The following is a 25320-nucleotide window of genomic DNA, read 5'->3' as shown; positions in this document are numbered from 1 at the left end:
TGCTGGAATGTGTCCCATGTTCCAGACTGTCACTTGTCCTGAATCCCTTGTACCCAACTCACTGTCCTTCCTTCATAAAGATCAAGTGACTGGAGGTCTCCCCATGGCACCAGCAACCTGACAGTGACAGGGATCTACACTCCAAAGTATTTGCAGGAAAAGAGCCTTCACTGTGATGCCAGACTGCCCAAATCTCAATGCTCTCAATTCCTGACTGTGCAGCCTCGCACAAAGAGCTTAAACCTGCAGGTGTGCTCATGTGTAAAATGGGGATAATCAGAGCACTTGCCTCAGAGTTTGCTGTGAGGATGAAGTCAGTTAACTTGCATCTAGAAGAGCACTGGCACATGGAGGCACTCAGCAACATTAGCTATTATCTGACCAACTGAAAAGGAGGAGTAGACCTCCCAGTGAATTCCAAATCTCCAATTCCAGGAAGAGCTTGAAGTGGCCCCATGGCCAAGGGTACCTTCCAGGGAATTAGAAGTGACACCCGTCCAGTTAGGAAAGGCAGACGTCTCACGTGGCTTCCCTTTACCAACTGCTCTGAGTGGTAACACCTCAACCTCCAATACCCAGCACCTTCTACAGTGTGACCACAAGGTATGCGTCCAGGTTAATCTCCCACTAGCTCCCCAAACGAACCTTGTTCTTTCATTGGACTAAAACTTAATCCTCTGCCTGCACATGCCCTGTCCTCTTCTATATTTGGGCCATCACCCTGGACTCCGCCCTCTTCCACTTTAAGTTCTCCAACATGTCACAATCCCACATCCCTTCCAAATCCTGCTGACTCATATAAATCACTTTCTTTAATGCCTCCTGTACCATTCAACCTTTATTATGAAGCTGAATCCTCATTACCCTTTGTAAATTCTGTAAATGCCTTCTCCCACTAGAATGAATGTGTGCCGACTACCTTTCTGGTTTTTTTACGTATCCTAAAGTGTTTAGCACAGTATCTTGCATATAGAAAATGCCCAATGTTCACTAAATGGGAGGGCCTATCTCAATTCAATACCCCATCCTATCCCATGTACCTCTATAATGATTGAAATCTGAAAGACTTGAATTCTTAATTCTAAGCTAGATCCAGACAAAGTGAGACCTCTTGCTTTGAAACTCGACAAGTCTACTGGTCTAAAACAAGTCCTTTAACAGAAGGAAGACCTTGCCTTAAATTAAAATACAATATACTTTATAAGCTCTTTATCCTTTGCATGTTAAGAAGCTCTAGGGGTTTGACAGGAAAGTGTCTATTGATAGATGTCTTTGAAAATTAGATTATAAATTATAATATACATGTATAACAACTATACCATCTGTGTGATTAGCTGATAGACACATGAAATGCTGTTCAAATAGTAGTTCAAATGTCAAGTAGACATTTGTTGGTTCTAGATGTTAGTCTGCATACTAACTTTCTACCTTCTAAATAAATGCCATGATCATCCCCTAATTTGTTTGGATTCTTTTTTAACAATATGATATTTTAAGGATATATAAATAAGCTTTACCAACCATCAAATAAACTACATTCTATTTTTATATGGCAACAGATTCATATCTTTAAAAATATATTTTATTAAATAATCTACTTGGAGAATAATTACAAAAGCTTTAAACAATAATTCCAAGTAGTGAAAGGCAGTTTCCTTTAAAAGAAAAAAAAAAAAAAGACCAAACAGTCCATATTATGTTTTGCTGCTTTATACACAGGAATGATTTATTTTACAAACTAGTCAGTTGCAACATTAGCCTGTAAAAATCAAAAACTTTTTTTATTATGTCTCAAAGGCAAAGTTAACTTTATAACGAACGATATGCTTTCACATTAACCACTATGACAAACCATAAGAAACTTAACGCCATAACAGTTCAAAATAAAATGTACAGAACAGGCACTTTGAAGTCAGCTACTGTGTGTAACTCTCACAGTTAATGTTATGTGTACACATCTCATATTTCATCAAAGGTTATCAACCAATGAAGCAAATATTCCTTTGATGCAGAAGCACAAACACATTTAGGTTCCAAACACCATGTTCTGGTTGTAATACATGTAAGACAGACCCTAAATTAGAAAAATCTTCTGAAAGAAAATGAAGAAAAACAAAAAGCCAGGAATGAAAGCATTTACAAGCACTTGAATAAGGCCTTTAAGTGTTAAATCAGTGTTTTTTAAACCCCTTCATTCTCAGGTAAGGGATTAAGAGGCCGAGAGAGAGATCGTCTGCGAGGGTGAGGATACTGGAGGCTGGCAGTGTCAGCATCGCAAGAGTGCTCTATCAGAGGAGGAGGAGGAGGAGGAGGAGGAGGAGGAAGGAGCTGGGCATAACTGGACCATCTCGATCCAGCCCGTGGGGAATCCAGAGGGGGAAAGAAATACCTGAAACAATGAAGACAGGAACAAAACACCAAAACAAAACAAAAACAACAAAAAAAAGAAAAAACAGAAGAAAAAGAGAAAAGTAGTAAATACAAAGAGAACCAAAGAGGAAAAAACACATGCTAGAAAAAAAAGCTTTACTATATTCATGCCAAAACTAACGGAACATAATAGCAAAATCAAGACCCTTACTCAAATCAGGCTCACTTAAGCAAGTATAGAAACTTGAAAAAAGAAATACAATCTGTTAAACATAAAATGTTAAAAAAATTATCAGTATGAATGTTACAAAAAAGACATTAATTTTATAATTTAAAACATTTTCTAGTCTCTCAGAAACATATTGATGCTCTCCTGTAATTTACAAATCAAATAAGCATTTTCTTTAAGCAACACTTCACTTGTAGCAGCAGCACATTGTTTAGTGCATGCATGATACTGAGGACCAATTCAGATAGACTTTCACATAGTATGGCCAGCTATTGGCAACATACTTTTGAAGAAACACAATCTTTGAATGTACTTAGATGTTTTTCTGCAAAAAGATTAGTACAAAATTTTGATAAGTAAAAGGGCTGAAAAATATGTCCTATTGTTATTCTTCTGCCATTTTAAAACTTACCCGTAATACTTTGGCATTTTCTCAAAAAAAGATTTATAGGTTTGTCATCAGAGGATATGAACTAAATGAAGCAGCCAACAAAATTAAGAAAATCCTGGGACATGGAATGTGGAGGTTAGCATGCATGCACAATTTTAGCAGAGTTTTATCTGCTTCTTATAGTATGTTTCCAAATTTTGACTTGAAGGAAAGCTTAAGCCATGAAATCACACCATAAAAATATACAAGCACGTATTAGAAACATTTATCTCTTTAGTGAATATGAACTGAAAACTTACAAAGATGTTTTCATTTTACTTCTAAATTATAAATGAAGCAATACCAAATGTTGTTTGGCTACAAACTGTACAGTCAAGTTACTTTCACTACTACTTCTCTCACTCCTTCACTAATACTTTTTAAACATTACAAAGAAATAACAGAGTTGTACTGAATAATATCATGTATAAACCAATTCTACAAAAGGTAAACAAATTAGCACTCAAAACAATCTTTATGAAAAATATTCAATCTTCAAATTAAAATTATAAAAATTCATTTTAGATTACTGTTTTAGAAAATAAAAGACATAAGTCTATATATAGTCTCCAGATGGAATAAAGTGATATTTTCCCTCCTCCCAACTAGCAATGAGGATGGTAACAATCCTTTAATTTTGAAACCCATGTTCGTTTCAGAAACATTTCAAAAAATTGTTTTGGTGATAATGTCTCAACAAAAAGCCTCTCCATTTATATTTCAAAAGTTTCAAATAATGTCAATAAACTGGCTAGCACACACAAAAATGATATACACTGTATTTTTAAAGGCCTTTTGGACTGCGTTTAGTAGTAAGCAGGCTGTTGGTGTATCTTGGGAGAGGTCAAACGGCGCTGGGGAAGGGGAAAAGGAGCTTGCTTCCCATTCCTGTGTGCATGCAACAAGCAGCAAAACAGCAAAGTTACTCCAGTTAGCTGGTACTCAGCTGTGCTTTCTGTTAAAGGACATAATACAAATGGAGAAGGGAAAATGCATCACAGATCTAACACACATGGTTATTGGCACAATAAGAACACATCAAAACTTCAAAGCTCTTTATAAAAGAAAATATGCAGTACAGGCAGCAACCAAAAACCAGATTTTTTTTAAAAAAAATTAACACTAGTATCTTTGCTTCATGAAATAATCTTTATAATCTGATATCTTCTATGGTAACCTGAAATTGTTTTCATGCAAACACTTAAAAAAGCAGGACTCCTTTATAAAAATACAACAATATAAAAATAGTTGAGGAAATTTAAAATACAATTCTCTTCTTTCATTTAAGTTGACAACAGGACAACCACGTGACAGTTTGTTAAGGCTGTGCTTTGAAGTTTCCTAAATAGTATTCCAAAATATTCACAAAGGCATATTAAAATAATTTTACCTTACAAATTCACATTTGAAATTTGAATATGAAACAAAAGGACAACTCTTTAGATAACATTAAACATTCTTTGAGAATCTAAAATATACTAAAAATTCTAAAAATCAGAACTCAGAATTTACCATATCCTCTTACAATCTCCATGAAAATTTTAAACACACACAAAAAACCATTTAATTTACTCACTTTTACAAAGCCTTAGTTCATGTGTTTTATTTAAAATTTCAGTTTAACCTGACTCAAAGGCCACCCTACCAGCACTAGCAACGCTAATGCTCATCTGGGACTACGATCCTCAGTACTGTCCCAAACTTCCTCTTCATCTCATTACTTCAAAGTTATATATGTTTCTGGAAGACCACTAAATTTCAGCATGTAATTGAGTTTGTTTAACGGCCTCAGAACCTACCTGTAAATATTATGACCAAGTAATAAGCCAAATACAGAGCTACCAAAGTGCCTCCTTCTCTTCTAGTACCACAATTTCTTGATTCAATCTTAAAATCCATGAAATAACATACCTTCAGTAGGGCTACAAGAATGATTTAAAAAGAAGATAATTTCTAGTTTTCTCACAAAACAGCCTACCTGCCAGCAGAAGATCCATTTAATGAATTCTGAAGATTTGGGATACTTGAACCTAGGGAAGGATTTGAGTTTCCCTGCTGAGAGCTCCCATTGACAGGGCTCCCATTACCTTTCAGAATACCAGTACACTTCCAGTTGTCCATATAATTAGCTGAAAGGAAAATGGTCAAACTCATTAACATGACTAACACCTATGTTCCAGGGCACAAATCTACAATTAAAGAAATAAAAGAGACCTACAGGCTACATATCTCTCAGGATAAATGGTAAAGACATTGTGTGTGTGGGGGGGGGGAGCGGGATACGCGGGCCTCTCACTGTTGTGGCCTCTCCCGTTGCGGAGCACAGGCTCCGGACGCACTGGCTCACGGGCCCAGCCACTCCGGGGCATGTGGGACCTTCCTGGACCGGGGCATGTGGGATCTTCCCGGACCGGGGCATGAACCCGTGTCCCCTGCATTGGTAGGCGGACTCTCAACCACTGCGCCACCAGGGAAGCCGAAGACTTTTTTTTTTTTTAATGAAACACATATATCTCAATTTTAACAATTATTTTTTGATGTTTTAAAAGAAATACTAATTTAAAAACAAAGCTGTCACCACCCATTTCCTTTCCTTACAAGATAAATATTAACAGAGACAATTCTCTAAGCTACCGCATTATTACATTAAGTTAATATCAAAATAAAATTCTGTCTTCATTATAATGAATTTCAGTTCTGATGTGTGGGTAACGGAGTCACCTTCTCAGTTAAGCAAGTACAAGTCATGTCCTCATGGATGTAGGTAACAGAACCTCTGGGGTTTGAATGGCTTATCCAACTTGCCCTAATTGTTTGGATGCAAAACTGGTCACTGCAGACACTGAGCCCAGGAAATCCAAGTTAGGCAGGACAGGGCAGCAAAGACCCTGAGGAAAGGGACACCTGGGCTGGTTCTACCATAGCCTAAAGCTGACCATGGGAGACTCAGCCAAACTGCAGTTTGGCAACAGTAACTCCTCAGGGGAAATGAATGAAGCTGTAACATTGGATCCTAAAGATGGGACGCCACTGACTAGAGTGGTACACAGAGCCAGTGGATAAACATCCGTGGAGAAGTGCAGACCATGCCACAGCACCCATAGTCTGTGTCAACCATCCAGACCGCCTTCTCTGCTTGGCATCTGTAAGAAACTTTTAGAATCAGTGGCCTCAAGATTCTCTAACTTTTGGGAGCTGTAGAGAAGAAGTGGGGAAGATATTGGATTTTTCTTCTCTTAAGGGCTTGTTGGCTAAAGCAATTGTTTAATCAAGTTAGAAATGACTATATCCTGAGTTTGTAGAGAAGTCCCACAAGTTACACACATAGCAAATGGTATCTTTGGAGGTAGTGTATATTCTGTTACAATTAGTTTTACTTTGTTCCACATAGAAACGTAAACAATTCAATTAGTCAATTACTGCTATGGACTAGGTAAAATGATAAAGATTCAACCAATATGAGACATTAATTTAAAAGTAACTGTAGAAAGATAATTTCTTTTCAAAATACTTCAGAGTTTACATTTCTAAGTGAAAATTCTAAAGTAGCATCATAAAGCAACAATTCCTCCAATGAAATCTTACCTTTCCACAACCTGACACAGCCATCATCTCCTGAAGATGCCAGTACTGTCCCTGTTATATTCCAACTCACTCGCCAGACCTGAGAATTATGATTATCAAACTGAGCCACTATATGGATTTCAAATTTTGTTGGCCCACCAGAGGAAGTAAGTTCTTTCCTGTTAATAAAAAAATTTTCCTGAGGAATTCTGAGTATACACACACACACACACACACACACACTCTCTCTCTCTCTCTCTCTCACTGTTCTGAATGAAAAAATACAAATGGTCTCACATACACGCCATATCAATGTCATATCCATACCCACCCCCCAACCTCCGTAGCTTACTGAGAGATGGACCATGTCACTTTCATTTGACTCCCCAGTACCTGGCATGATCCTACCACATAAAAGATATTAAGTGACTAAAGAGGATTTTATTCCCCACAAAAGGTTGAGGAATAAAAGAGATGATAATGATTAATTTTAAAAGGAAAAAGTAGTAGGAAGGGAAGAATAGGAGGAGAAAAGGAAGAAGGAAAAAAGAAAAAGAACTGAAACTCACAATTCCAAAGTTAAAGCTAAATAGATTATTCACAAGAATGTCTCAGTGCTAATTTAATTTTCCCTAAGTAGACTGCCACCTCTCATTCCTTCAAACATTTATAGAGTGCAATTATATTCAGAGGATCCAATTCATTTTATTATCTGCCTAAATAAAACACAACGAAGAAAACATAAATCTCCTCTCTTTACTTAATTCCCTATTCCCAAAAGTCATATATTTGTAGATAAAATGTTCATTAAAGAATCCATTCTTCACTGTTGCCTCTACACTCTCCTCCACAAATGAAAATAAGCAAGAGGTAAGAGAACTTTCAAATTAGTAATTGTTTCAAAAACTCACCTCACAGGCTTTAATGTAAAAATTCTCACGTCTTTGGTTGCTATGGCAAGAATGTGGAAAGACCGTCCCAAGTTTGGAGCAAAGGCGATATCGTGGACAGGATCTGTGACTGTCAGGAGGGTTTCAGCTTTCGCATATTTCCTAAATGAAAAAACAATTTATGTTAAAATTATCAGAATTGAAAAATTTAAAAATCCACATGTCTAGGTATCTCCATTTTCTCCATCTTGCTCACAATGAAGTAGTGTTTATCTCTGCAATATATAATATGTCCAGCCCCAACCCCTAGAAGCTGTGAATGTGACCTATCGGAAAAGGGCCTTTGCAGATACAATTAAGGATCTCAGGATGCGAAACAGACATTAGAGGAGAAGCCATGTGAAGACACAGGCAGAGACTGGAGTGATGCAGCTCAGCCACGGAACTCCTGGAGCCTCCAGAAGCTGGAAGAGACAAGGAAAGAGTCTGAAAGCAGCACAGCCCTGACAACACTTTGATTTCAGATTTCTGGCCTCCAGAACTCTGAAAAGAAACATCTCTTTTAAGCCACCAGTTTGTAGTAATTTGCTTTGACAGCCCTAGGAATGTAATATAACCTCCCAGGTTTTCTTCCTTTAATTTTTTTAAGTTTAGCTTAAAACAGAGTAACTAAAACTTAATTAGAATGAGATCTTGATTTGTTAGCCATTAACATCTTTTTTAAGAAAAAGGGTACCTGAATTTCCTAAGATTTTAGTGTAAAGAAAAAAGTTAAGCTGACAACAGCAAGAATTGAGTTTTTTAAGTGATGATAAAGGAAGCTACACCAAAGTCTATTTCCACATCTCGGGAGTGTTAAACTACCATCTGATCCTGTTATTCTCCAACTGAGAAGTCTTTCAATGGCTTCACATTACCCTTTAGATAAAAATTAAACGTTGAACAGCAGGTCTTGCAGGTGTAAGCCTTCCAAATTTCACATCACACTCCCTTTTACCTATTATGTTCCAAGCACAGTGAAAATATATTGGCTCTCTCTCATCACATGCAGTTTTCTCCATCTGGAATGTTTTGCCCTCTTTGTCTGGCTAACTTCTACTCATTCTATGGGTCTCCTTTTAAATGAACCTTCCTGGCCCCCTCCCCCTAGGCATAATCTCTTAACATCCTGATTCTCCCAGTTCATAAAATTCATCAACATTTTTCACCTTTTTTTTTTTGTTTTCCCTTCATGATGGTACATACATACTGGGAGATCAATTACCTTTTCCTCTACACCACTCAATTTTATATTACCAGAGCAGAGAACGTAGCGTATCATAGGAAATCAGTAAATATGTGACGAATAATGCATAACTGAGTTAATGAATAAAGAAATAACATTTAAAAAAATTAAATGCAATTCAGAACAATAACTAAACCAAAGCAGTACTGACCTGGTGTTTTCATTATATTCGAAAATCTGAACCTTGGCCATTGCATTTGGGCTGTTGTCATCGCTTCCTACAGCGATCATGGGGGAATGAGCACGAGAGCTAGAAAGGAAAAGTAAAAGATATTTTACATAATTATAAAATTAATGCACATTTAGTTCAGAGAATTAAAAATGCATCCAGCAGCATGCAACCCACCAGTCAGCATGTCACTGTGGACTAGACCCCTGCCATGCCCGGCACCACACACCCAGGAGGGGTACCCCTAAGGTCTCCTCCTGGGGACTGAGGACACCGGGCTTTCACCTTGTTTTTAACCACATTTTCTTATGGCTGAGATAGAAAGTAGTCCTTTTCCCAAAACAAAAGGCTTCAAGCAGTCAAGAGATTTTTTTTTTTTTAAAGACACCTAAGGTGTTAGAATTTTTCTTTCTAAAAGATCTGGTCATTAACTATAGAATGAAAAGTAATTTTATGGTGACCAAATTCATGGCAAAAAGATTTTTACGTGCTTCGTACAAAAAGAACCCCACCCCGATGGAGAAGGAAAAGTAGAAAAAGACCACCCTCAGGAAGGCATGCCTGTCATTCTCTAGTCTCCAGACTCATTTGTGGTCAACTGCGTTTTGAAAAAGGCAAAAGATAAGCAATGAGAGTGAACTCTACTGAGGTGGACTCTAGGTTGAATCATTTCTTTTCATTTCTATGTCTAATTTCCTAGATATTGATTTCCTTTGCCTCCCCCATCCAGATTAGGTTAATACCTCTATGAACATGACATAGAGGTATCGTTTAACCTTTGATCTTGATATTGTGATCTGCCAATTTCATAAAGCTGAAAACAAAATGCAATAATTAAAAAAAAAAGGTTTACGTGTTTATTACTAAAGCTTCTGATAACGACATCACCTAATATAAGGAAAAAACCAGGTAGGGACTTGGCGGTCCAGTGGTTAAGAATCCACCTTCCAATGCAGGGGACACAGGTTCGACCCCTGGTCAGGGAACTAAGATCCCACATGCCTCGGGGCAACTAAGCCCACGGGCTCTGGAGCCAGCGCGCCGCAACTAGAGAGAAGCCCACGTGCTGCAACTAAGACCCGACGTGGCCACAAATAAATAACAATTTTTTTAAATTTTTTTAAAAAAAGAAAAATACCAGGTAAACCACAAAGTGCTATAGTAATAAAATAAAATTACAAGTTACTTATTATAATTCTTGGCTATTCAAAGGGATGTAAATTATAGTAATTTCTATATCTCACAAAATTTCTTTTTTCAATGTTCCACAAATGTATTTATTTGAGCAGGAACAAGTACATTTACAGTAATATATTCTAAAATTACTGAAAATATAAATTTTAAAAATATTCTAAAAAATAAATTATGAAACATCCAGATAACAACCTGAATTGAGGATTATCTCATTTGTCTATCCATAAATAAGATGATCAAATTTAAACCATTTTCCAAATATGACTCATAATTAAACAGTGAGCTAAACCATCCAACTCTCTGAATGAATACAGGAGACTGATCACCTGCATCTCCTTCCTATGCCTCCATGAAATTGATGAAAAAATAACACTGTAACTGCAGAAATCAGAATGTGCCATCAGAAATCATGAAATCTGGAGGATTCCAGGAAGCAAAAGGAGATCAGACAGTGAAAATGCTAAGGGAAAAAGAGCTCAACAACTATCATTAAGGAGGAAATTCTAGAAGCTCCAACCTCTAATCAATAAGCAAGTAAATAACGAATCAATCAATCAACCAACAGTAATGAGTAATGAGGCAATCATGAATTGATTCATTTAATAATCTGCAATCAGAAGACCCCCATGGCTGGCAGCTGACTCTGCTCTTGGCTAAAGAAGTCTGAGGAAGGATCCTAGTGAGATGATTAGAACTTATAAGAGGAGAGATATGAACTTGAAACAAAGTAGCACTCCAAAGCCAGAAGGGAGAGGGACAAGAAGAAAATACATTAAAGTGCTCTATCCCCCAAGTCAAAACCTCCTGACTTTGGCAATTTGGGGGTAATGCCCACCTGCCAGCTCCCTCTTGGTCACCCTACAAGGAAACCCTGCCAAACCACTCCACCTACTTAGTCAAAACTCAGCCAACCCCCTAAGTAAGAGAATGAGCTGTTAAGAAAACACAGCATCTAACAGGAGAAAAATACCAACACCAGTTCTCTCTAGCAGCCATCCCAGTCTCCTGTTCATAAACACAAATACATGAGCAAAGACTAACATGCACTTGAGAAAAACAAGGAGTGTGACAGTTAAAGACCAAGGCATACAAACAGTTCTTTGAGGGAATAGATCTTTGAGAAAATATAAAACAGCCTACAGTCCACATCATATGCAAATTCTACATTTGTAAACTGACCTACTTGCTAAAATTTATTTGCAAAACCAAAAATCCAATCCTTGGGGCATTCATGGGCCTTCCTGTTTCAGCTTCATGCTGAAAAACCAGTGTCTGTTTTGCACTCTATTTACCATCATGTTTTCTGCATTTTCTTCTTTGTGTTGATGATTTCACTGTTTAAAATGGCCCCCAAGCGCAGTGTTGAACGTGCTGCCTTGTGTTCCTAAGTTTAGCAAGAAGGTCCTAATGTTCCTTATGGAGAAAATACCTGTGTTAGATAAAAGCTGCATTCAGGTGTGAGTTAGTGTTGTTGGCTGAGTTCAATGTTAATGAATACATGCTAAATAAGGTGTCTAGACAGAAATACACATAAAACAAGGTTAAGTATTGATCAGTTAACAAAAATGTAATCAGAGGCTGGTGGCACCTAATCCTGTATTTCCCCTGGGAGGGGTGGTTCAGTATTAGCTAATTCAGTGTTTGCAGCAACTTGATAGAACATAACTACTGCAAAAAAGGAGACTTGACTGTAAATCAAAAAACATAAAATTTTTAAAAATTTTAATTAGGATCCTCAGAGAAATGTTGTATCCATGTAACAAAAACTGACTGGCGTAAAAAAGGAGTTATCAGAGAAAAAGAAAGACTTCTTAACAATTAAAATGATTGCCACCACCCCCCCCAACCTCCAACATCACTGGATGGTATAAAATGTACACCTGAAGAACAAGTTGGAGATCTGGAAGACAGAGTAGTAAATCTCCAAACAATTTTAAAGAAATAGACAGTAAATCCAAGAATAATGAAAGATGAATTCCAGAAGGACAGAATCGAGAAAACAGAAGGATAAATTATCAAAGAATCCTAAAATATCCCCAATCTGAGACAAGGACCTTCACCTTAAAAGGGACCACTAAGCATCAAGCAGGATGAGTTCAAAAAAGACCAACACCTAATCGTGTATGTCTGGATTTACTTAAAAATAATCCAGTTTTGTTTTGTTTTGTTTGTGAAGGTGGGGAGGCATATACAGATTAAACAAGAGTGGCTTTGAATTATTGTAGCTGGGTGATGGATATGTGAGGCTCTGCCTATTATACTTTTAGTATATTTGAAATCTTCCCTAACAGAAAAATATTTTAAAAGAAAAAAATACCTGGAAACATCCTGGTATATAAATTTTAGAATTCTACTACCTTAAACCATACAAAGCAATTCCAGGAGTTTTAACGACGCAAGTGTGAAAGGCAAAACCAACAACCTTGCAGAATACACTTAACAACATCAAGGTGGGGAAGAATTTCTCAAATAAAAAAACAAAAAGCACTATAACAAATACAGAAAGACTGTTAAGTGTGGCTATATTAAAATTCAGAACTTTCTGCAGACTATCAAAAGTCATGATAGTGTCAAAATGACAAACCACAAACTCGGAGAATATACTTGCAACTCAAAGTAGTAAGACAAAATCCTAAAATCTTCCAGAAAGACTAGGCTACCTACAAAAGATCCAGTATCAGACTGACCTCAGACATCTCACCACCTAAAGTTTAAAAGATTCAAGAACAGTACTTTGAAATTCTTACATCTGGAACTTGGCCAAAGTTCTAAAACTAGCCAAACTACAATTAAGCATGGAGAAAAATTAAGACATTTTGGGTATGCTAGAATTCAGAAAGTTTGCCATCAATCCCATATAGGAAAAAAAGTTACTTTAAGAGATATGCGACCAAAATGAAAACAAAAAATCCAAAGGCAACTCGTGATATGAAAATTGTGACAGCCAAGTATAACCCAGAAGTAATCAGTAAAGAGAAAAGAGCACCCATCAGGAGTTAATGCCATATTATTGTGTGAACGACAGTTTTCATGAAATAGACTATATTTGTGTCTGTAATGAATATTTACATAATCTAGTCTTATAAATTTGGTTGCTACTTAATATTTAGAATCAACTTGTAGTCAAAAGACAAAGTACTGGGCTTCCCTGGTGGCGCAGTGGTTGAGAGTCCACCTGCCGATGCAGGGGACATGGGTTCGTGCCCCGGTTCGGAAGGATTCCCCCATGCTGCGGAGTGGCTGGTCTCATGAGCCATGGCCGCTGAGCCTGCGCATCTGGAGCCTGTGCTCCGCAACGGGAGAGGCCACAACAGTGAGAGGCCCGTGTACCGCCAAAAAAAAAAAAAAAAAAGACAAAGTACTTATATGTGTACTTAACACATATAACATTATTAAATGTTTACAAAACGTAAATACAAACATTGTAAATCTTGTCACTGTATAAGCAATATAACAAAATATTAGGAAATGGGAGGGTGAATGTGTGGTAGAAGCAAAAAAAAGCTAATTTCCCCTTTTTTAAAAGAGAGGTGAGTCAACAGTCTAAAAACTGATAAATCACTTAGAGAAATAAGTATTTGAAATTAAGATAATTACCAATATAACTAAACAACTATTAACACTCCCACAAATAAAATATCTTGTCATATCTTCACAAGTGGAGAGCTTTGTAAATGTGCTAAAGTCATCTTTCACAGAATGAGTATAAATACTGTCTAAGGATAACACAGCAAGAACCAAAGGTATAAATAAATCATTTAAAAATAAAATAGTGACTACCAGAATTAAAATCTAAAAACAAAACTACTAACAGCATTTTTTAGGGAGTAAGGGAACTTTTACCTCTCATTTTGTACTCTTCTAGATTATTTGAATTTTTTTATCAGGTGACTCATTACTCTTTTAAGTTTAAAAACAGTTTAATAAAAATCAAATATACAGTCTTAGAATCACACTCTACACAGCAGTTAAAGGAGTAAGGAAGGACTAGTTACACTAACACATGGGAAAATGCCCATGATATATCTGTAAGTGAAAACGGCAAATTTCATGAAAGGAAAATGTTATGTCTAAACATGTCTGTGTGTTTTGTGTCCACTTGTACATGATCGCATATACTTTTATTTGCATATATTTGTGTTTATAAACACACAAATTAAATACTTGTTATTAAATATTTATTTTATATGCATGGAAAAAGTCCAGAAGGCACACCAGAATATTTACAGTGGTTGGCTTCTTCTGTGGAGTAGAAATAGGAGTATAAGACATATGACAGGGTGGAGAAGAGAGAATTTTTTATTCTACATAATATACATTTTTAAAAATAATAAACAAGACTACTTAAGAAAAGCATTTGCAAAAAAATAAACCATCTGATGCTAAGTGTAATAATTATTAGGCTTATATCACCAGAGGACTGCTATGTAAGTATACCTTGAAGGGTTCCAAGAAATACAACTACAGCTTAGCTTGCATGAGATCTCATGTTGCAGAGACCACTGGCTGAGATTCATGACGTCTGGTGCCTCGTAGATTCTGACTATACCATCTGCTGAACAGGTTGCTAACATAAGACCCATATGCTTAGGAGCAAATTTCACGTCGGTAACAGATGTTCTGCTGTCCACTAGCGTTGTCCTCTTGACCTGAAAAAAAATTAACAATTTAAATTAAATACAGGGACTTCCCTGGTGGCGCAGTGGACAAGAACCCACCTGCCTATGCAGGGGATACGGGTTCGATCCCTAGTCTGGGAAGATCCTACATGCCGTGGAGAAACTAAGCCTGCACACCACAAGGAAGAGCAGCCCTGCTCACCACAACTAGAGAAAGCCCTCGCGCAGCAACAAAGACCCAACACAGCCAAAAATTTTTAAAAATTATATTAAATCTTAAAATAAATAAATTAATTAAATACAAAAAAAAAAAAAAAACGGACGGCAGAGTGGAAAGAACACAGGCTCTGAAATCACACAGAACTCTTCTGCCACTTACTAGGTATATAACCTTGAATAAGGTATTCAAAACCTGTGTGGACCTCAATTTCCTCCAAAGCACTTAACAAAATACCACATACACAGCTAGCCATCAGTAACAAACCAGTGACCTATAATCAATTACTCCCTCTATGGCAGAAGAAAGAAGGCCTTACGAAGTCTAACTTTATTAAATTAGGTAAGTACTCTCTTCTTTCTTTATTTTTTTTGAGGTACGCGGGCCTCTCACTGTTGTGGTCTCTCCAGTTGCGGAGCACAGGCTCCAGACGCTCAAGCTCAGCGGCCATGGCTCATGAGCCTAGCCACTCTGCAGCATGTGGGATCTTCCCGGACGAGGGCACGAATCTGTGTCCCCTGCATCGGCAGGCAGACTCTCAACCACTGCGCCACCAGGGAATCCCTAGTACTCTCTTCTTAAGCAGACAGGTCAGTAAACCAGAAAATGTTAGAATTTTCAAATGGGCAGTTTTGTCATACAAAGCAGGCTGCAAGCCACAAAGTAAAAGAATTTAGATTCTTTAACAGCAGAATGGAGGGTGTGAAACTTTTTCCATCAAGTGTGTTAGTCCTACTCAAACCGCTACCATCCACTTTTAAAAGAAGGCATGTAGGGCTTCCCTGGTGGTGCAGTGGTTAAGAATCTGCCTTCCAATGCAGGGGACATGGGTTCGAGCCCTGGTCTGGGAAGATCCCACATGCCGCAGAGCAACTGGGCCCATGAGCCACAACTACTGAGCCTGCACATCTGGAGCCTGTGCTCCGCAACAAGAGAGGCCGCAAGAGTGAGAGGCCCGCGCACGGCGATGAAGAGTGCGCCCCGCTCGCCACAACTAGAGAAAGCCCTTGCACAGAAACAAAGACCCAACACAACCAAAAATAAATAACTAAATTTATTTATTTAAAAATAAATAAATAAAAATAAAAGAAGGCATGTAGTAGAGACCAAGCGAATGGTACGAAGCTGGCATTCTGGTAATTAGAGAATCCCAGCATAGCATGTACCAGTTACTGTCTGGCACCTAGATGAGATGATTTTTGACTGAAAATGTCAATAAAATTTAGAAATCAAGAGTTTACTGTCTATGGTTACTAAAATACATCTTAAGGTGTCTGAATATCAAAAGAATATCAAACTTCAAAGATAGCATAGCATCTTTCAAACTTTTGTCTAAACACACCACTGAATAATTAATAACACAAATGTTGAAATATTAAATGTATTAATGACAGTGGATTTAACTAAAGACAAATAATTAAGTTCGAACAAAAATCCTTTCTATGCCACCACTCCTAAACCCAACCTATAGTATGCTAACTGATCCATCTCAGACTGACTGCTAGAAAAATCCTTTCTATTCAAGAAATGCCTCTGCTCCCCTGCCCTTAAGCAACTGTTTGCCTGAGGAAGGCCCCAGTGCAAAGGCAATGAGGCCAACCCCTCCCATCATTTAAAAAGAAAAAAAATGTTAAACAATATGAATAGTATGCAAGCTACAAACCTACAGTAATTAAAACAATGTGTTATGGCCTAATAATAGACAAACACCAATGGAATAGAGTCCAGAAATAAACTCCCCATATATGGTCACTTGATTTTTTTTTTTTTTTTTTTTTTCAACAAGGATGTCAAAACCATTCAACGGGGAAAAGACAATCTTTTCTTTTTTTTTTTTTTTTTTTTTTTTTTTTTTGCGGTATGCGGGCCTCTCACTGTTGTGGCCTCTCCCGTTGCGGAGCACAGGCTCCGGACGCACAGTCTCAGCGGCCATGGCTCACGGGCTTAGTTGCTCCGCGGCATGTGGGATCTTCCCAGACCGGGGCACGAACCCGTGTCTCCTGCATCGGCAGGCGGATTCTCAACCACTGTGCCACCAGGGAAGCCCAAGACAATCTTTTCAAGAAAAGGTGTTAGAAAACTGGATATTGACATGAAAAAGAATGAAGTTAGATACTTACCTTATACCATGTACAAACAAACATTAACAATATGAATCGAAGACCTAAACATGAGAACTAAATCTACAACACTCTTAAAAGAAAACTTTGGGGCTTCCCTGGTGGTGCAGTGGTTGAGAATCCGCCTGCCGATGCAGGGGATACGGGTTCGTGCCCCGGTCCGGGAAGATCCCACATGCCGCGGAGTGGCTGGGCCCGTGAGCCATGGCCGCTGAGCCTGCGCATCCGGAGCCTGTGCCCCGCAACGGGAGAGGCCACAACAGTGAGAGGCCCGCATACCACAAAAAAAAAGAAAACTTTGGGGAAATCTCCATGACAATGAATTTGTCTATGATTTATGACACCAAAAACACAAGGAAACAAAAGAAAAAAATAAACCGTACTTCATGAAAATTTTGTGCACCTATGGACACTATCAAGAGAGTGAAAAGGCAAATCACAGAATGGGAGGAAATATTTGGAAATCATACATCTCTTAAGGAATTAATATCCAGAATACATAAAGGACCCCTACTTACAACTCAACAACAAAAAAATGGGCAAAGGACTTGAAGAGACATTTCCCTAAAGAAGTAAAAGGTTCTGGTAACAATCCAATTCCGGTGGGGGTGGGGGGTAGAGGCTGTTCCCCACACCAGCAGACAATTCTGACACCAGCAGGGTGTCCAAGGAGAATTCAACTCAATTTTGACACTAACTACCTGGAGACAGCATCAGATTCCACAAGTTCAGAGTTCAGTCCCACAAGACCACCCTTCTTCAGATGCCAGTCAAAAACCCAGGTTGTTACCTGTGCTTCTGACTAACTGGTGTAACTCAGGGACAGTCACATGGAAGAGACGCATAGGCTGGGGACAGGTCCCCAAGGCTGGGGACAGGTGTGGAGCTTCCACACCCCCTCCAGGGACCACTCTCCTCAAATCTCCAGGTGTTCACCAGCCCAGAAGCCTCCGAACACTGTCCTCTAGGGCAGGGGTCCCCAACCCCTGGGCCACAGACCAGTCCTGGTCCGTGGCCTGTTAGGAACCAAGGCGCACAGCAGGAGGTGAGCAGCAGGCAAGCGAGTGAAGCTTCGTGTGTATTTACAACCACTCTCCGTTGCTCATATTACCACCTGAGCACCACCTCCTGTCAGCATTATGCTGAGTTGTATAATTATTTCATTATTTTATTATTACAATGTAATAGTGATAGAAATAAAGTGCACAATAAATGTAATGCGCTTGAATCATCCCAAAACCATCCCCCTTTGTCCTCCCTGTGGAAAAACTGTCTTCCACGAAACGGGTCCCTGGTGCCAAAAAGGCTGAGGACAGCTGCTTTAGGGGTTTTATGGAGACATCATTACACAGGCATGAACGACTACCTCATTGGCTATTGGTGATTACATCAATCCCCAGTGCCTCTCTCCTCCCTGGAGGTCAGGGAGGGTGGGACTGAAAATCTTACCACCCCGAAGTGTTCTTGGAAAGACCACTGCTCCTCGGGGGTGCTCATGTCCCCCACCCACCGCTAACAAATGTCTCACCCAATGGCTCTGTCCACGCAGTTTATCATTTGATTCTCCTACTATTTCTTCCCAGACAGCAGCTGTTCGGTCAAAAGAACAGGAAGCCAAAACCTGTCCAAATTCAGGATGGGCCCATGTCACACGCCACACAGATCCACTATGTGTCTGAGGAATTAAAAAAGCAAAAAATGAAAAAAAAAGCTGAGTTTAGTCACTTGAAGAAACAGAATACAGATATTTTTACTTCAACAAAAGGAGAAAGCTATTCAATTTAACATTTAAAAAGTTAAATTCTAGGGAATTCCCTGGTGGTCCAGTGGTTAGGACTCCACTCTTCCACTTCAGGGGCCATGGGTTTGATCCCTGGCCAGGGAACTAAGATCCCACATGCTGTGCAGTGCAGCCAAAAAAAAGTTCAATTCTAGCACTTTTAACATTTAGAAGATACTCTATATTTAGGATTGCAGCCCTTCTAGAGTCAAATTCTTCTAACATTTTACTAATAAAGAAAAATGCAGCTGGATAAAGTTGACCTTTTTCAGTGCTAATAATAGTTGGAGACTTAGTTCAGAGTTTAGCCTAACAAAGCATTTAAACAGAGATTCTATCAGTCTACTGTGGTTTTTTTTAACTTGCAAATTTCCTCTATAGGAAACATCCACCTGATAAATAAGAGTAATCAAAATTATATGCTTCAAAAGCCTGACGGTATAAGAAACCAGAGGGGCTTCCCTGGTGGAGCAGTGGTTGAGAGTCTGCCTGCCGATGCAGGGGACACGGGTTCGTGCCCCGGTCCGGGAAGATCCCACATGCCACGGAGTGGCTGGGCCCGTGAGCCATAGCCGCTGAGCCTGTGCATCCGGAGCCTGTGCTCTGCAACGGGAGGGACCACAACAGTGGGAGACCCGCGTACCAAAAAAAAAAAACCATAGCAACAAAATGCTTAAACGATTCTGATGTCTGGCTAGACAATGGACTATTCTAGGAAAAGAGGCAATGAGAACAAATATAGAGAAGTCCAAATCCTTGTATTCTGAGGAAATAATTTAAAGCTCAATAGCATTATCTTTATAAATGAAAAATGTCAAATTAGTTCAAATTACTATTATCCAACTCTTTTTGTTGACAAAAAAAAAAGGCCGAAGAAAAGTCTTAAAGCATTTCACATCAACAGAATTCATTTGTGCTTTCCAGTAAAAATACTGTATGACAACAAGCACCAGTAAACCAATGATGTTTACAAAATCTGTTTCAAGCTTCTGTATATCTAACACTTTTATACTCACTAATCTCAGAATACTTTCACAATCCAATAATTTCTACATGGTAACAGTGTCATCATCCAATGGTAAACTTTGCACCCCCCCATCGCCTTTTTTTTTTTTGGCCATGCCATGCGGCATGCGGGATCTTCGTTCCCCGACCAGAGATTGAACCCATGCCTCCTGCAGTGGAAGCGCGGAGTCTTAACCACTGGACCACCAGGGAAATCCCTGAACCCTTATTTTTTATCCTTTGTTCTGTCCAGTCTTTTTCATTTCACCTTTCTTATTTTTACAGGCTATTAAGTAAAAGATGCACTAGGGCACTGAGATTCTGCTAAATGTTAGATTCCCAGTAAAGCACAATCTAACTAAAGAATAAGTATTGCACAAAGGTGTTCATCACAATAAAAAGGAAACAAATATCCATCAGCTAAACAAAATAGGGTATATTTGTTGTTATATTTATGTTTTGTTGCTATAGTTATGTTTAAAAACAAACCAAAGTACTTATGAAACATGTTGTTAAACTAAAAAGCAAGAAATAACAAGTCTCCTTTTGGAGTGATAAAAATAAGTTTTGGAATTAGACAGAGGTAGTAATTATACAACATTGTGAATGTAATACATGCATTCACATTTATTTGTTTACTAGAAATGGCTAATTTTATGTTGTGTGACTCTCACCTCAATTTAAAAATAGGGGAGAGGACAAAAGATTTGAATAGACAATTCACCAAAGAGGATAAATGAATGGCAAACACGCACATGAAAACACTATCAACATAATTAATCATTAAGGGCATACAAATTGAAACCCAGTGAGACACCACTTCACACCCACTAAGATGGCTATAATCAAAAAGACAGACTGGAACCCTCATACATTGCTGGTGGTATATAAAATGGTGCAGGCACTCTGGAAAAGAGTCTGGCAGTTTTCAATAAAGTTAAAACATAACACAGCCCAGCAATTCTATTCCTACATATCTAAGAGAATCGAAAATGTTTGTCCACACACAGACTTGTATGGCATGTTCATAATAGCATTACTCATAAGTGCCAAAAACTAAAAACAATCATATTGTCCATCAAATAGTGAATGAATAAATATAATGTGGCTTTATCTATACAAGGGAATACTACTTAGCATTACAAAGGATCGAACCACTGACACATGCCACAACATTGATGAATCTCAAAAACATGCTAAGGAAAGTAGGCAGAAACAAAGAACTACATATTGTAGAATTCCACTTATATGAAATGTCTAGAAAAAGTAAAACTATACCAACAGTTCAGTGGTTGCTTGGGGCTTAAGAGGGAACGAGGATTGACCCCAAAAGGCACAAGGGAAACTTCAGGGTTGATGGAAGTGTTCTAAAACTAGATTGTGGGGCTTCCCTGGTGGCGCAGTGGTTGAGAATCCGCCGGCCGATGCAGGAGACACGGGTTCGTGCCCTGGTCCGGGAAGATCCCACATGCTGCGGAGCAACTGGGCCCGTGAGCCACAACTACTGAGCCTGCGCATCTGGAGCCTGTGCTCCATAACAAGAGAGGCCGTGACAGTGAGGCCTGTGCACCGCGAAGAAGAGTGGCCCCCGCTTGCCACAACTAGAGAAAGCCCTCGCACAGAAACAAAGACCCAACACAGCCAAAAATAAATAAATAAATAAATAAATTTATTGAAAAAAACAAACATCGAAACTATTAAAAAATATATAAAGGAAAAAGGTAAGAAATACTGAGATGCAAAAAATAATTAGGTTAGAATGATACAGAATTTCAAATTTCTTTTTTTAAAATTTTATTTATTTATTCATTTATTTTTTTTGCGGTACACGGGCCTCTCACTGTTGTGGCCTCCCCGTTGCGGAGCACAGGCTCCGGACGCGCAGGCTCAGCGGCCATGGCTCACGGGCCCAGCCGCTCTGCGGCATGTGGGATCTTCCCGGACCAGGGCACGAACCCGCATCTCCTGCATCGGCAGGCGGACCCTCAACCACTGCGCCACCAGGGAAGCCCCTCAAATTTCTTATTCTTAAATTTTCTGAAGCGTATTTGTTACTTTAATAGTGGAAAAAAATGTAAGTAAAAGATATACATTTTACAATTCTCTCAAAGCTGAACAGCAAGTCACTAATGCTACCAAATAGTAAATGTTTCAATTCTTTCAAATCACTGTAAAAATAAATACTAACCTTCCAGCTAGCAGTGCAATGCCAATCCCCACTTTCACTTTTATCCCAGACCTGTAAGAAAAAAGATATTTTATACCAAGAATTCCTACAAATTAATATGAAAAACATTAACATTAGTCAGTACAAGGGCAAAGGAGGGGAACATAAATTCACAAAAGAATACAACCAGTAAGTAAACATTCACTCATTCAACAAAATATTTATTGAGAAACTTGGATACATCAGGCACTGTGCTAAGCACTGGGGTCAAGGAACGTTTGCTCTACTAGTTAATGAAGACAATATCAGTTACAGTCAAGTCTGGTTACTTATAGCCATTATGTCCTAGTTATGTCCTAGAATGTCACTGTAAGCAGTGAATTGGCGAATACCAAACCACTCCTCCTGGAGAAAATATTGATAGGTGAGATTCACAGGAGCCTCTTCTGGTCACAATATATTTGTCAACCAATCGATACATAACCTTGTTTTATGTATGTATGTTTTAAAACACCTTATTTAGTATACACTATTGACTCAATAACACTGAACTCACTGCCAAGAGCAGCATAACTCACGCCTGAATGAAGCTTCCCTAACACACACCTTCTCCATAGGGCACATCACAGGCTGCTGCTTCTTTTTTTTGTGGTACGCGGGTCTCTCACTGTTGTGGCCTCTCCCGTTGCGGAGCACTGGCTCTGAATGCACAGGCTCAGTGGCCATGGCTCACGGGCCCAGCCGCTCCGCGGCAGCATGTGGGATCTTCCCGGACTGGGGCACGAACCCGTATCCCCTGCATCGGCAGGCGGGTTCTCAACCACTGCGCCACCAGGGAAGCCCTCAGCCTTCTTGCTTGTGGGAACTCTATGCAGCACTACACTTGGGGACCACTTCAGACAGTGGAAATCATCAAAAAAAGAACAAAAATGTGACACTAAATAGACAGTGAGAAGCATGCTTGTTTACATTATTAAAGCCTGAATCATAAGGCAGAGTGTCACCTGTCCGACCTCAACTGGGAACGCACATCCGACAACTCTAATTTTTTTGCCACCCAACTCATGTCAACAAACAACCATGAGCATTGATTTGGGGGTTACAAATAAATTTTAAAGAATAAGCAAATTCACAAATACAAAATTTGCAAATAATGAGGGTCAACTGTATATATAACACAACCAAAACACTGAACATTACTACCAACAAAAAATACAGATTACAATAACATGACATTTTAACCTGTGTTAAAAAAAAATGTAATGACCAGGCTTCCCTGGTGGCGCAGCGGTTGAGAGTCTGCCTGTCGATGTAGGGGACACGGGTTCGTGCCCGGGTCCGGGAGGATCCCACATGCCGCGGAGTGGCTGGGCCCCTGGGCCATGGCTGCTGAGCCTGCGCATCCGGAGCCTATGCTCCGCAACGGGAGAGGCCGCAACAGTGAGAGGCCAGCGTACCAAAAAAAAAAAAAAAAAAAAAAGTAATGATAAACAGTACGGTGGCTCCTCAAAAAACTTCAAATAAAAATATAATTGTCATGTGATCCAGCAATTCCACTTCTGGGTCTGCACCCCAAAGAGTTGAAAGCAGGGCCTCAAGGAGATATTTGTTCACCCACATTTATACCAGCATTATTCCCAACTAAAATGTAGAAGAAACCCAACTTCACTGACAGATGAGTGATAGGTAAAATGCGGTATATGCAATATATATTATTTTTAGCCTTTAAAAAAAAATTTTAAGTTTAAGCATTCCCTTTTTCAAGAAGGAAATTATGACATATGCTACATGCATGAACTTCAAAACATCATCCTAAGTGAAATCGGCCAGTCACAAAAAAACACAAATCCTGTAAGATCCCAGTTATATGAGGCCGCTAGAATCGCCAAATTCAGAGACAGAAAGTACAAGGGTGGCTGCCAGGGGCGGGGGCCGGAGGGATCGGCTAGTTATGCTTAACGGGGACAGTGCAAAATGAGAAGGTTCTGGAGATGGATGCAAAGATATGAAGATACTTAATACCACTGAGCTGTACGCTTAAAAACGGTTAAGGTGGTAAATTTTGTTATGTGTACCTTACCACAATAAAAAATAATTAAAGAAAAAAAACTGCAATGATAATGCCCGACACGGACAACTATCACACTGATACTCTTCACCGGCAGCTGTAACATAGTACAACCTGCAAAAAAGTAATTTGCCAATTATTCTCAAAAGCTTTTAAAATATTCACTAATTTCTCTACTGGAATGAGCCTAAGGAAATCATCCAGAAAACATAAAAAGCTGGATTAACGAAGACTTTCACTGCAACACCACGACAAACAAAAGCTCCGTACTGGACGACCCACTAGGTCCTAGTGACTTGGAGGCTGAGCTCTACTCGGATAAGGAAACCCACTCGGTTAACGGACGCTAATTATTGCGACACTCCCACGGCTGGGCGGGCGGAGGGGCGGGTGAGAAAACCTGGGCCTCGCAACACTTGCAGCCCGGGAAGTGGATTCCGACCCGCACGCAAGGATGTCGCGTACGGAGCAGACCGGCCGCGCGGCACACTCCCCCGCCCGGCACTTCTGTGAGGAGCGGGCGGACGGCGGGAAAGGGTCCCCGGGCCCCGCTCCGGATGGAGGGGCCGAGGTGCGCGGGGGCCGGCTCACCCCACCCACTGTGCCGGCGCCCCCGCAACCCGGGTCCCAGTTTGACCAACGAGGAGCGGGGCCACAGCGCCTGGGCCCGGCGGCCCTGCAGAGTGGGCCGGACCCGCGCGCCCAGCCTCCCCCGCGGCAGGAGCGCGCACGCAGCCGTGACGCACGCATGCCCCCACAGCTGCGCGGAGGCGCCCCAGGCGACGTTGACTCCACAATAGTGAGGAGGAGGGCGCCCGCCAGTCGGCCTGGGCTCCGCACCTCGTGCCCGCAGCGCACTTCAAGTCGGGAGGAGTCCACTCTCCACGCGCCCCTCCGCTTGGACAGCGGGCCGCGCACGCTCCCGCCCCCTTCCGGGCTCGGCCCCGCGCGCACCTTGACGCTCTGGTCACTGGAGCAGGTGGCCATCCGCCGTCCGTGGAAGTCGAAGGACACATCGTGGATGAGATCTTTGTGGTCCGCCGCGATGCTGCGCGCCACGAACATGGCTGCGCCAGCCCCTCCCTCCTCCAACAGGACGGCGCGGCGGCGCGCAGACCGCAGCCCACCCGGACCCGGCTCCGGGGCGCGCACGGCTGTGCTTCCCGCGGGCCGCTCGCGCGCCCGGGGCTGCGCTGCGCCCCGCCCCCCGTCC

The 25320-nt window shown here is 40.2% G+C and overlaps 1 protein-coding gene across 2 annotated transcripts; it reads right to left on the bottom strand.

Moving 5' to 3' along the window:
* Positions 1 to 1529: 1529 nt before the first annotated feature.
* Positions 1530 to 25320, bottom strand: SEH1L (SEH1 like nucleoporin). 2 transcript variants are annotated; one of them, XM_059039875.2, is made up of 9 exons: positions 25062 to 25320; positions 22061 to 22111; positions 18616 to 18762; positions 14569 to 14780; positions 8920 to 9018; positions 7505 to 7645; positions 6615 to 6772; positions 5008 to 5158; positions 1530 to 2389 (listed from the first exon to the last, which is right to left on the bottom strand). In XM_059039875.2, exons 1-9 carry the CDS (start codon positions 25170 to 25172, stop codon positions 2182 to 2184), a joined length of 1278 nt encoding a protein of 425 aa, XP_058895858.1. In that variant the 5' UTR covers positions 25173 to 25320; the 3' UTR covers positions 1530 to 2181. The 2 variants fall into 2 exon arrangements, with proteins under 2 accessions (XP_058895858.1, XP_058895859.1); XM_059039876.2 differs by having other exon boundaries at positions 1562 to 3984.

The sequence above is a fragment of the Kogia breviceps genome, chromosome 15 (assembly GCF_026419965.1).
Source record: "Kogia breviceps isolate mKogBre1 chromosome 15, mKogBre1 haplotype 1, whole genome shotgun sequence".
Classification (NCBI taxonomy): Eukaryota; Metazoa; Chordata; class Mammalia; order Artiodactyla; family Physeteridae; genus Kogia; species Kogia breviceps.
Note: the sequence above shows the minus strand (reverse complement) of the source record. Positions and strands in the feature narration are given on the sequence as shown.